Source organism: Colobus angolensis, unplaced genomic scaffold (genome assembly GCF_000951035.1).
Source record: "Colobus angolensis palliatus isolate OR3802 unplaced genomic scaffold, Cang.pa_1.0 Scaffold29, whole genome shotgun sequence".
Lineage (NCBI taxonomy): Eukaryota > Metazoa > Chordata > Mammalia > Primates > Cercopithecidae > Colobus > Colobus angolensis.
The window spans coordinates 3,451,465-3,465,713 of record NW_012116154.1 but is presented as its reverse complement, the minus strand read 5'-3'; the positions used below and the strand labels follow the sequence as shown (position 1 = coordinate 3,465,713).

The 14,249-nt window shown below is 41.5% G+C and overlaps 1 protein-coding gene across 1 annotated transcript in view; it reads right to left on the bottom strand.

The window, feature by feature from the left end:
- Positions 1-123: 123 nt before the first annotated feature.
- Positions 124-14,249, bottom strand: part of PDS5A (PDS5 cohesin associated factor A) — a 173,565-nt gene continuing 159,439 nt past the window's right edge. The window contains exon 32 of the mRNA XM_011949083.1: positions 124-2,757. Within this exon, the coding sequence (XP_011804473.1) occupies positions 2,754-2,757 (4 nt within the window). The 3' untranslated portion in view covers positions 124-2,753. The remainder of the gene's footprint in view (positions 2,758-14,249) is intronic.

Here is a 14,249-nt window from a genome sequence, read left to right as displayed (position 1 = left end):
AAAAAAAAAAAAAAAAAAAAGGATATTCAGACTCCAGCATCTCAATAGAAAATATGCAGAGACATTCTATCAACTTGTGACATACCAGGGGTACATGAATATTCAGGGCTCCACACTACTATATAATGCTGCATTTCTTAGTTTTATTTGAAACAGTGCATATTTTTAGCATTTTATGGTAGGATTTTACACTTGTCATTTACACAAATTACAAGGTTCTGCTTCAAGTTTTTAAAAAAAATTTAAAAATTCAGCCCATGTGCAGCACAAGAATATGCAAAACTACTTTACATTATACACACTTTTTATCAAAGGAGATACAAAATTCTGGCTTGTAGTTTTAGACAAATACAAGAAGCTTCAAACTAGACACAAAGGGTTAACATTAATTCTCAAATATAAGTCTGCACTTTTGTGTTGTAGTTCTCTGAGATGTGAATACCAAATTCCTAAGGGATTTTTATGTTTTCCTTCAAAAAGGAAAACTAAAAAAATTCCCATAAACAAGTCCCTCCCCATCAGCTTGATCTTTCTACAATCCTGCTCTTGCTTCCCTTAGTGCCAGACACTTGCATCATGTTACAGAATTGGGGTGGGCCATTTACATCAGACAAAGACCAGATCCTTTTGAGTAACTCCTCTCCTGCAAAAATCTAAACAAGAATGTATTGACGCAGATAGTTCTGCTACATTTTGTTCAATATGATGTAACTCTTGGTAATCTAGTAAACTGACGCCGGGCAATTAATCAAAGGGAGGAAGAGACAAAGGTCCCTATCAATGCACTTTTTGTTGGTGACACATTGGAAACCTTAGGAATCAAGTTGTCTGATGCTAAGAGAACTTTAAACTCTTTCTAAGTAGAACACACCTACTGACTGCTTGAGGGACTTCTCCGATGCTTATGCATAGATACTCTTTTTCAGCATGTTGGAGGCGATATTTTATACTTTCTAAAGGGTTCTGAAGAGGCAATAAGGAAGAGTAGGGCTTTTTCTGCCCCTGTAAGGTATCATTTTCTATCATTGGTATCCATTGTTCCCTAAGCATCTTGATACCTAAATGTGTGTATATGCATATTTAAAATAATTACCCATCTTTCAATCAATACACAGCCAACTCTTGATTATCTATGAGAAACATAAGTGACATTTACTCTCAAACTTCACTCTAACAGAAACATCCACCTTTGATACACTTCATTGTTTTACTTCCCATGTACACCACAGCCTATCAAGACCAAGTTATAACACAAATGCCGTTTCCTCTGACCCATGCTAGGAATGTGTAAGGAAATGGAGTGAGCACATTCTGCTAGGGCTTTGCAGATGACGCTACAGTGGACAATGAGGGCAGGATAGAACTCTGGACATGAGAAAAGACAAATTTCACGTTCTTCCAGAATCAGGTCTTACATGCCTTCGTTATTTTGTTCTAAGTTTATCATTAAAATTAAAAACCTGAGGCATAGTCACTATTTTATATAGATAATGGAGAGTTGACTGTAATCATGTTATGACTTTAGCTCTTTAACATGAAAAAATTCACAAGAAAGCATATGATAAAAAGATTAAAAAGACTGCCATGACATCTAGAAGCATTTATTTTATGCAAAAAACTTAAATATGATTATGTGTACACAAAAAGTGCACACATTACCTATGCTGAACAATGCCGAGACATAATATATTGATGCAAGTTTTCTAAAATAAACATAAAAATGAGCCCAGACCATCAGACAAAAGCAAAACACTTATTTCCCAGTAGCACAATGCTGAAAATTGATAGCAATCCTAAAACACCTCCAACTTTCCTTACAAAGCTGCCAAAGTCCAACTATTTTTTAAAAATTGACTTTTCTTTTTTTACATTAATAAAAATCTGGTGACAAACATTATAAAACCAAATGCTGGACAGTCTTTACTCCTTTAAAATTCCAAATATTCCAACATAATCACAGGAGTAAAAACCATTTTAAAGTGATATGCTTTATGAAACAAACAACAATATGTACACTTATTGCAAATTATATTAAACTGAGGGGAAATCAAAATATGAACTGTTTACTACTTGCAAACCAATAATTTTAATTATTTTCTCACTCTGATAAAAATCAGAAAGCAACATTTATAAAATTGCCACCACATCACTTTTCATAGCAGGGAACCGAAATCTGTACATCTCATTTTTGCAGAAAAGTAGGCAGGCAGAAAGAATTATACATAAAAGTTTCCAAAAGGAAAAACAAAGAAATATTTAATCTGATCTCTTTTCTTTTAAAAAATTAATTCAGTAGACTTCTATTTTTTCCTGTGTAACATGGGACTTCCTGGCTCTAAAATGGATGAATTTTCAGTGTCAGTGTAAAGACATCTTGTTACTTTCTTTAAAATAAAAACTGCAGCGTGGAAATTAATGGTGTATTACGCATTTAAACTCCAGATAGGCAGGAACTGGAACCAAGTGTTAAGCAATTTGCTTAATTATTGACTTTTCATAAGAAAAGTCTAGGGGAAGGGTGAGAACAGAGTTGCTTTTAGCCTCTCTCTCAAGAGTTTCTGCTGTACATTTCCATCAGAGGACTTGTGGTCATGTGAAAAGGAAGTAATAGTTTCTGTAGTTTTCAAGGCAGAGAGTGTGTGTTCTGAAGTGAGCTTCATTTTCTGTTCAGGGACATTTGTGAATCCAAGTTTTTGCAGAAGCTGGAGCCTGCTTCTGTTTGGCCTTCATTTTCTCCCTCTGCGAATGCGTTTTTACCTTAGGGATAAGAATAGAATGCACAGTTAGAAAAGATGTGGAGAAGATATAAACCAAACTAAAATGATTTCATTTCTATAGTTATATAATAATTTTTTTTTTTTAAACGTATGCATCAGGGTCTCACTCTGTCACTCAGGCTTTAGTGCAGTGGTCCGATCATGGCTCACTCAGCCCCAACTCCTGGGGTCAAGTAGTCCTCCACGCTCAGTGTCCAGCCTGAGCCTCCCCGATTGCTAGGACTATAGGCAAACACCACCATCGTTGGCTAATTTTTAAATTATTTGTACAGACACAGGGTCTCATTATGTTGCCCAGGCTGGTCTTCAACTCCTGAGCTCAAGCGATCTGGGAATTCACTATGCTTCTCAGATTCACTACGGGGATTACAGGCATGAGTCACTGTGCTTGGCATGTTATCTAAAATCCTTAAAAAGTTTTTTCATTTTTTCACCTGAAACTTGGTTTAAAGCGCCTTTCCCTAAACTATATAAAAACAAAACACCAATAAAGGAGTTTTTGTTTTCAATGACAGTACTGCTATCCAATGCCCTATTTGCTTACAACAATAAAAGCTATTTATGACACTATGACAAAATGAATTTATAAGTAGCAAAATAACTTCTGAGACTCCTGAGCTGGGTAAACATACGTTTTTAGCATACTAAAAACACCCCAACAAAACCAGGAGGAAAAATCAGCGTTGTTTTTTTTTTTTTTTTTTTTTAAAGAGATAAGGAGGAATTCCCCCATCACATTTCCCTAATAGGGAGAGAAATTCTGATCCCTGGAAGCACAGGAGAGTGGGACATGGCCTCTTTCTCAACTCCTCTCACCTGCTCCTCTTTGGGAGGAGGAGGAACTCATCTAATAGACGCGATTGGAGAAAAGGAACGAGCATGTTGGGTCTGGCTTCACCAAGATTTGTTCTTTTGCCCTGAGAAGTGCATTCTGGTTTGTCTGTGGCTGTTCAATTCAGCGGCAAGGCATTAGCAGCCCAACTTGCCTAATTCATTCCACATTTTTATTTTTATTTATTTATTTATTTAGTTTTTTGAGATGGAGTCTTGCTCTGTTGCCAGGCTGGAGTGCAGTGGTGTGATCTGGGCTCACTGCAAGCTCCGCCTCCCAGGTTCATGCGATTCTCCTGCCTCAGCCTCCCGAGTAGCTGGGACTACAGGTGTGTGCCACTACGCCCGGCTCATTTTTTGTATTTTTAGTAGAGACAGGGTTTCACCATGTTGGCCAGGACGGTCTTGAACTCCAGACCTCATGATCTGCCTGCCTCGGCCTCCCAAAGTGCTGGGATTACAGGCGTGAGCCACCATGCCTGGCCCATTCTACATTTTTAATCAGCCTGATCAGTAGTAAGACTGTCTCCTTTTCAATAAATTTTACACCTAAAAGAGAAAGAAAGATATATTCCCAAACTCCTTTACTATGTACATATTTTACAAAGGTAACAATGCCAAAAGAGCTAAGTGATTATTACAATTCATACAGAGACTATTAGTGATTATTATAATTCATACAGAGACTATTAATTTGTTATACTATTTGAAGCAATTTTAACAATATGCTATTAAAGCTTTTTTTTTTTTCCTTTTTTTTTTTTTTGAGGCAGAGTCTTGCTCTATTGCCCAGGCTGGAGTGCAGTGGCATGATCTCAGCTTACCACAACCTCCACCTCCCAGGTTCAAGTGATTCTTCTGCCTCGGTCTCTTGAGTAGCTGGAACTATAGGTGTGCGCCCCCAAGTGCGGCTAATTTTTGTATTTTAAGTAGAGATGGGGTTTCACTATGTTGGCCAGGCTGGTCTTGAACTCTTGACCTCATGATCAGCCTGCCTTGGCCTCTCAAAGTGCTGAGATTACAGGCGTGAACCACCATACCGGCCAAAGAATTATTTACAAGCTGCCTGCTACACCTTCAGGAAGCTTCCCTTTCCTAGCCCTGAGTCCTCTGTATTTCCTGGGCTGCTCTCACAGACTTGTGAAAGACCCAGGTCACTGGAAGAGCCTCTTGGACTTGATTCTATGTACCAAGATGTACCAAGATGAATTGCCATCACTGAGAGCACTTGGCTTCTGAAAAATTTCATGTTATTTTGAGAAAAATTCACTTGTTACTAAAAAAAATTCATACTGAACTAATATACAGCTGTTTAACACATGAGGATACACACTTGAGGATATATACTTAGGGGTTAATTTTGAGATATGAACCCACATGATGGGAGGAAACTTCAATATACAGATGAGCGCAAAAACTCAGTAAATTCTTTGCTTTAAGAAAAACAAATTCTAAGATCCCTGAACACTCCCCCACACTAAGCATGCTAAACAAAACATGTTAATCCAAAGACTAGAAACCCACAGTCTGTTATCCTACAGATATTCTGTTTAAATTCAGATTCCTCAGAAGTCACAAATTTCGGGTTATTTTTCCACTGATGTTTATTGACAAGCTCATCTTCAAGGAAGAATTTGGCCTTAACTGTAAGCAAAACATACTCAAGAATCAGCAAATCTATTCAGAACATATTTTCAATTCAAAACATTAACTGTTTGCCCTTTGAATGATAGCCTTAACACAAAGAGGAAAAACAACTGAACTAAACTACTGAAATGACCATTCCTTCACCCGAAACCCAGAGACCCAGCACTAATGTCCAGCTAATACTGTTGACTGTTCCCTGACCACAGTGAAAATGGCTGATTTTTATTGGTTTTATTGGGTGAACTAAATGAATTTTTGCAAAATTACTAACAAGTCCAAATGCAGCCCAAAACATAAACAGGACTACTTACTGAAACCCACATACAAGCAAATAGCTGAGAGAATACATTTACCACAAAAATCTGATCTAAAAATTCTAATGTTAACTTTACAAGTTAAAACCCTCAGCATCAACTCCCAGCTAAAACTGAGGCCAGTAGGATTTTGCGTATCCTCTCTCTGTTTTGGTGGAATAAAGTATCCTTGAACCATATAGGCAGGAATCAAGCTAAAAATAAACATTATTGACCCTAATGTTGTGAGTAAAAACCTAGTAAGAGGAATTCTGCAAGGGTTAGCACTTGCCACATATTAGAAGTTATGGCTGTGGTATTAAAATGGCTCTAGAAGCTTAACACATCAGAAATCTATGTAAAAGAGCTGAAGATGAAATGAAGTTAACAAACCTAAAGTGTAAACTGTAGTTGGCATATACTAGGGCCTCAAAAATGATTTTCGCTAATTTTTTTTTTTTTGAGACGGAGTCTTGCTCTGTCGCCCGGACTGGAGTGCAGTGGCCGGATCTCAGCTCACTGCAACCTCCGCCTCCTGGGTTCACGCCATTCTCCTGCCTCAGCCTCCCGAGTAGCTGGGACCACAGGCGCCGGCCACCTCGCCCAGCTAACTTTTTGTATTTTTAGTAGAGATGGGGTTTCACCGTGTTAGCCAGGATGGTCTCGATCTTCTGACCTCGTGATCCGCCCGTCTCGGCCTCCCAAAGTGCTGGGATTACAGGCTTGAGTCACCGCGCCCGGCCGATTTTCGCTAATTAATGATTAATCATAAAATATGATAGCAAATACCAAGTAAAACAACTGGACAAGCTTTCTGGAGGTGGTGCTGGTGTGAAGTACCCCTCTGGGGGGGATTCTGTACTCAGATCGACAAAAGAGCACCTATAGATGACTGGAGTGAAGTTAGGAGGTAAGCTCTTTTAAGGTATTACTGCAGAGTTGTGATCAGAGCAGGAAAATGATCATGTGGGAAGTGAAAAATAAAGCAAGTGAAAAGTGGAGAGTCATGCAAGGAAAAATAAGACTGATAAATTGGGCATCTGGAGTTAGAATGCAGACACAGAGAGAAGCACAAGGGTGCCAGGCCTTATTTATCAAGCAAAACCCAGGGCTGAACTTAGTGCAGCAATCCACATCAGACTCCATAATGTAAGGCCCTTAAGGAGAGCTGATTCTATCATCCTAGGTTCATCTGTAGCTCAGTAATGTGTTTGACCGCTCTCAGGTTTGGCACCTCTATGTCTTCTCTTACCAGTTAGTTGGTGGAAACTGTAATGATATAAAACCTGAACAGGATGATCCTCACCAGGTCTCACGAAAATGCAGGTGGAATGTCAAATCACTCACAGGGAATACTAGCAGTTTATGAGAGCTATGTTTAGAATCTTGTAGCAAGGTGGAAGCTGCAGTTCCACATGAAATAAAAATAGTTAGCACTTTCAGGATTTTGACCATTCAACTGAAGGACATTCAAAACATCAACTGAGGCTGGGCATGGTGGTTCACACCGTAATCCTAACACTTTGGGAGGCTGAGGTGGGTGGATCATGAGGTCAGGAGATAAAGACCAGCCTGACCAATATGGTGAAACCCCATCTCTACAAAAATACAAAAATTAGCTGGTGTGGTGGCACACACCTGTAGTTCTAGCTACTAGAGAGGCTGAGGCAGAAAAATTGCTTGAATCCAGGAGGTAGAGGTTGCAGTGAGCCAAGATTGCGCCACTACACTCCAGCCTGGGTGACTCCATCTAAAAAAAAAAAGAAAGAAAGAAAAGAAAAGAAATTTCCGGCCAGGCACGGTGGCTCACGCCTATAATCCCAGCACTTTGAGAGGCCAAGGTGGGCGAATCACCAGGTCAGGAGATCGAGACCATCCTGGTTAACATGGTGAAATCCTGTCTCCACTAAAAATACAAAAAATTAGCTGGGCGTGGTGGCGGGCACTTGTAGTCCCAGCTACTTGGGAGGCTGAGGCAGGAGAGTGGTGTGAGCCCAGGAGGTGGAGCTTGCAATGAGCTGAGATGGAGTCACTGCACTGCAGCCTGGGCGAGAGAGCGAGACTCCATCTCAAAAAAAAAAAAAAAATTTCCAAATACTACATAAATTAATAAATTAGAGGAGAAACACAGCTGCAGCTACTGCTGTGAGCAGTATGTGAGGCAGACCAGATAATAAGTGACATGCTGGGATCTTAAGCCATGCCCTGTGTAGCACTAGCCAAGTGACCTAAGCAAAGTCCTTTCAGGTCTTCATTTCCTTACCGCTCATATAGTGTGGTACTTGCTTCATAATGGATGTTGGCAGGTCAGATATCTGCTCATAAAACATTTCCTACTGTCACTACTAATACAGATGCCAGGCACCTATCACTCAGGCTGGAGTACAGTGGCACCATCATGGCCCACTGGAGCTGTGAATACTAAGGCTCAAACAATCCTCCTGCCACAGCATCCCAAGTAGCTGGGACCACACAGGTGAATACCACCACGCCTGGCTAATTTCTTTTTAAATTTTTTGTAGAGACAGGGTCTTGTTATAGTACCAAATATCATTTGAACTAATTTTTGTTAATTTTCACTTTTTTGAGACAAAGTCTCACTCTGTTGACCAGGCTGGAGTGCACTGGCATGATCTTGGATCACTGCAACCTCCGCCTCCCAGTTTTAAGTGATTCTCCTGCCTCAGCCTTCTGAGTAGCTGGAATTACAGGTGTGTGCCACCACGCCTAGCTAATTTTTGTATTTTTAGTAGAGACAGGGTTTCACCATGTTGGCCAGGCTGGTCTCAAACTCCCGACCTCAAGTGATCTGCCCACCTAGGCTTCCCAAAGTGCTGGGATTAAAGGTGTGAGCCACCATGCCCAGCCCATTTGAACTAATTTTCACCCCAGTCTTGTTCTTGGCATTGGGTGTTACATTCAATTAAAGTATGCCACTTTCAAAAACATCTGATCTATCTCTTGGTTTTCCTCTCTGACCCTAAAATGCAAGGATTTTCTTCGCATATACTACCAAAAGAGGTGAAAAAGATGAGTAGAGTTGGTCTAATTTAACTGGTGATTATTTCAAATAAACTACTGTTTTTACTTAGTTACTAAAACTGTGTTCAGCCGAGTGCAATGGCTCACGCCTATAATCCCATTTATATAAGGGATCAAAAGCTATATAGCCCTTTATACCTGGGTTTCCTACACTTTGAGGAGGAAATGACAGTACTGGAGAGAATGACAGTACTAAGCCACATAGAGTTGTTTTTGTTTTTTGAGATGGAGTCTTGTTCTGTCATCCAGGTTGGAGTACATGGTGCAATCTTGGCTCACTGCAACCTCCGCCTCCTGTTTAAGCAATTCTTCTGCCTCAGCCTTCTGAGTAGCTGGGATTAGAGGCACGTGCCACCATGCCCGGCTAAATTTTGTATTTTTAGTAGAGAGGGGGTTTCACCATATTGGTCAGGCTGGTCTTGAACTCCTGACCTCATGATCTGCCCACCTTGGCCTCCCAAAGTGCTGGGATTACAGGTGTGAGCCACCGTGCCCAGCCATCGAGTTGTTTTAAGGATACAATGGGTTAACAAACAAAGAGCTTATTATTGAGCTTGGCTTATAATAAGCACTATATTACTGTTAGCTGTTTTTTAACACACTAAGTTTTAAAATTGTGATAAAATATATATCAAATACAATTTATCATTTTAACAATTTTTAAGTATAGAGTTTAATGGCATTAAGAAGATAAAGGGACTGGCGTGATGGCTCACGCCTGCAATCCCAGCACTTTGGGAGGCCGAGGCAGGCGGATCACCTGAGGTGGGGAGTTCAAGACCAGCCTGACCAACAGGGAGAAACCCCGTCTCTACTAAAAATACAAAATTAGCCAGGGTTGGTGGTGCGTGCCTGTAATCTCAGCTACTAGGGAGGCTGAGGCTGAGGCTGAGGCTGAGGCAGGAGAATCGCTTGAACTGGGAGGCGAAGGTTGCGGTGAGCCAAGATCACACACCATTGCACTCCAGCATAGGCAACAAGAGCGAAACTCCGTCTCAAAAAAAAAAAAAAAAAAAAAATTAGGAGTCTGGCTGCCCAACATGGTGAAACCCGTCTCTACTACAAAAACAAAAATTAGCCGGGCGTGGTGGTACACATCTGCAGTCCCAGCTGCTCAGGAGGATGAGGCACGAGAATCCTTGAACCCAGGAGGCAGAGGGTACAGTGAGCTGAGATCTCCCCATTGTACTCCAGCATGGGTGTCAGACCAAGACTCCATTTCAAAAACAAAACAAAAACCCAAAAACAAGAATATAAGGGATCTTCAAAAAGTTCATGGAAAATGAATGTTATGAAATAATAATGCATGGATTTCAAAAAAAATTTTTTTTTGCACCAAAATATACTCATACTAACTTGTTATGTCTCAACAGGATCTAGTATGAGGCACTGAAAATGTTTGAAAAGTTTGAGGGCTGGGGCAGGAAGACTGCTTGAGTCCAGGAGTTTGAGACCAGCCTGGGCAACAGAGCAAGACCCAAAAGATTTAAAAAGAAATTAGCCAGCCATGGTGGTGCACACCTATGGTCCCAGCTACTTGGGAAACTGAGGCAAGAGGACTGCTTGAGCCTCAGTACTCTCATAGAACAAAGTGAGCCATGATGTTGCCACTGCACTCCAGCCTCAGTGACAGAGTGAGACTGGTCTCTCAAAAAAGTTGTGAAGAGACCGGGCATGGTGGCTCACGCCTGTAATCCCAGCACTTTGGGAGGCCGAGGTGGGTAGTTCGCCTGAGGTCAAGGAGTTTAAGACCAGCCTGGCCAACATAGTGAAACCCCATCTCTACTAAAAAAAATAAAATAAAATAAAATAAAATTAGCTGGGTGTGGTGGCGGGTGCCTGTAATCCCAGATACTAGGGAGACGGAGGCAGGAGAATCGCTTGAACCTAGGAGGTGGAGGTTGCAGTGAGCTGAGATTGTGCCATTGCTCTCCAGCCTGGGCAACAAGAGTGAAACTCTGACTCAAAAAAAAAAAAACAAAAAAAAAACCCCCCAAAAAACACAAAAATGTTTGAAGAGAGTCCCTATCAGAGCAATAGGAATTCTGCTGAAATTGAAGCAAGAAAAGCATCAAATGTCTGGTGAAGCTTGGGTAGAAGAATGGTGAAATCACTGATGCTTTAGGAAAAGTTTATGGGACAATGCCCCAAAGAAATCGGTAGCTTAAACTGGTAAATTTTGTGTATGTGTGTGTATGACAGGGTATATCCTCTGTCAATCAGGCTAGGGTGTAGGGAGGAGTGGCATGATCATGGCTCACTGTAGCCTTGACCTCCCAGGCTCAGGTGATCCTCTCACCTCAGCCTCTGAAGTAGCCAGGACTATAGGCACACACCAGACACCTGGCTAATTTTTTTTTTTTTTTTTTTTTTTTTTTTTGTAGATATGGGGTTTTGCCATATCGCCCAGGCTGGTCTCAAACTCCTAGGCTCCAGTGGTCTGCCAGCCTCAGCCTCCCAAAGTGGTAGGATTATAGGCATGAACGATGATGCCCAGCTGGATAAATTGTTTCAGGAAAGGTTGAGACTATGTTGAACATCATGCCCTCCACATTAATTTATGAGGGAAAAATTCATCTTGTTTTTGCCAATTCAAGAGGACTGACAAAAGCAGAAACAATAGTCAACACTGTGGTCATTTCAACTGGCTCAGTTTACAAAATTCTGACTGAAAAATTAAAATTGAGCAAGCTTTCCACTCAATGGCTGTTAAAACCCTTTGCACCTAGATCAGCTGTAGACAACATCAGAGCTTTTGATGGAAAGTCTAGACAAGTAGGATCAAGGTCCTAAAGCAGTTCTTCAAAGAACTGCAATGGGAACTGAAACATGACTTTACCAGTACAATCCTGAAGACAAAGCACAATCAAAGCAATTTAGCAGGGCATGATAGCATGTGTCTGTAGTCCCAGCTACTAGGGAGGTTGAGGCTACAGTGAGGCAACACCATGCCACTGCACTCTAGCCTGGGCAACAGAGTCAGATATTGTCTCAGAAAAAAAGGGTGCTAAGAGGTGAAAGTGGTCAAGTGATCCAGTGAAAGGAAAAGTAGATTGGTCAAGAGTAAAGGTCATGGCAACAGTTTTTTGGGATGCTCAAGGCATTTTGTTTGTTGAGTTTTTGGAAAGCCAACAAACGATAACATCTGATCATGAGTGTTCGATCAAAGTCAAAGCTTTAGGAGAAAAATGCCCGGGAAAGCTTCACCAGAGAGGAGTCCTCCACCATGACAACGCTCTTGCTCATTCCTCTCATCAGACAAGGGCAATTCTGCAAGAGTTCCCATGGGAAATCAATAGGCATCCAGCTTACAGTACTGATTTGGCTCCTTCTGACTTCTTTTTGCTTCTTAATCTTAAAAAAATCTTTAAAGAGTACCAATTTCTTTTGGTCAATAATGAAAAAAACAGTTTGAAATGGTTAAACTCCCAGGACGCTCAGTTCTTTGGGGATGGACTAAATGGCTTTTATCATTGCTTATAAAAGTGTCTTGAAGTTGATGGAGCTTATGTTGAGAAATAAAGTTTATATTTTTATCTCTTAACTCCACTTTTCCATGACCTTTCTGAAGCGGTCAATTATTTATATTATGTACAATCTTTACCACCATCCATCTCTATAACTTTTTCACCTTCCCCAACTGACACTCCATCCCCATTAAACACTAAAGCCTATTCCCACTACCCTCAGTCTCAGGCTCAGGCAATCCTCCCACCTCAGTCCCCTGAGTGCAGGTACACAACATCATGCCTAATTTTGTATTTTTATTTTTGAGATGGAGTCTCACTCTGTCATCCAGACTGGAGTGCAGTGGCACAATCTCTGCTCACTGCAACCTCTATCTCCTGGGTAGCGGAGATTACAGGGGTATGCCACCACACCTGGCTAATTTTTTTTATTTTTAGTGCAGACAGGCTTTCACCACATTGGTCAGGCTGATCTTGAACTCCTGACCTGAAATGATCTGCCCACCTTGGGTTGGCCTCCCCAAGTGCTGGGATTATAGGTGTGAGCCACCGTACCTGGCCATAAACATTGTCACTGAGACTAGAAAACCATCACAGAATACCGTATTCTGAATGACACACTGCCCATTGATCTACTACTGGCATATTTAAGATCTCTAATGTGCCTTTTCACTCTGTAAAGAGAAGGCCAAATGCCGTTTGATGATATTGGGGCACACAGTGTAGCTAAAAGCAAAGCAATGGATTTTACAATGCTGTAAATGAGAGAAGGTCTAATTGCTACTGAAAAAGTTTTCAGGGTTCAAGTATGTATCTGTTTTTTTTTTTTTTTTAATTTTGAGACAGAGTCTCACTCTGTCGCCCAGGCTGGAGTGTAGTGGCTGGATCTTGGCTCACTGCAACCTCTGCCTCCCAGGTTCAAGCAATTCTCCTGCCTCAGCCTCCCGAGTAGCTGGGACTACAGGTGCGTACCACCATGCCCGGCTAATTTTTGTGTTTTTAGTAGAAACGGGGTTTCTCCATGTTGGCCAGGCTGGTCTCAAACTCCTGACCTCAGATGATTCGCCCGCCTTGGCCTCCCAAAGTGCTGCAATTGCAGGCATGAGCCACTGCACCCGGCCTCAAGTATGTATCTGTACATTTTAGTTAGATGGTACAGCGACAGCTAATGGTAGGTAAGGTCAGGTGGCTTAGGTAACCTGTGTGTGATGATTAGTACTTTCTTGTGTGTAGGTGAAGAAAAGGACAGATCTTTTTTTTTTGAGACGGAGTCTAGCTCTGTCGCCCAGGCTGGAGTGCAGTGGCCGGATCTCAGCTCACTGCAAGCTCCACCTCCCAGGTTTACGCCATTCTCCTGCCTCAGCCTCCGGAGCAGCTGGGACTACAGGCGCCCGCCACCTCGTCCGGCTAGTTTTTTGTATTTTTTAGTAGAGACGGGGTTTCACCGTGTTAGCCAGGATGGTCTCGATCTCCTGACCTCGTGATCCGCCCATCTCGGCCTCCCAAAGTGCTGGGATTACAGGCTTGAGCCACTGCGCCCGGCCAAGGACAGATCTCTTGAAACTGTTTAGAGAATTTTGGCAATCTCCAGGGAAATATTCAACTTCTGTATAACTGAAAAATGTATGTTAAGGGGTAAGGAAACTAGAATTCAAAACAGTAACGGTAACAGTTGGGCATTTATTTTGTAATAGCCCTTTTGCTAGGTGCTTTCTTTATATCTACTGATCCATTTAATTCTTAGAGGAACTCGTTAAGATACATACTGTCGTATTAATGAAAAAGGGAGGCAGAGGTTCAATAAAGGTCCAGGTTTGAGAAGAAAGTCATGTAAAATTTGCCCCTAATATTGGCTTTCATTACTACACTTACTAGTTAATAGAAACAGAAGTGAGTAGGAGAAACACACTAGTACTCAGATCAGGTTTGAGCCTTCTGGATCAGATGCCATGAGAGGATGTGAAAGATTGCCAAGAGGGCACTTAGATGATGTAGAAATTTCATAGTTCAAAATTTCAGAATTTCATAAATGCTAATTTTTTTGTTTTTTTTTTTTTTTGAGATGGAGTCTCACTCTATTGCCCAGGCTGGAGTGCAATGGCGCAGTCTCTGCTCACTGCAACCTCTGCCTCCTGGGCTCAAGTGATTCTCCTGCCTCAGCCTCCTGGGTAGCTAAAATTACAGGTGCCCAT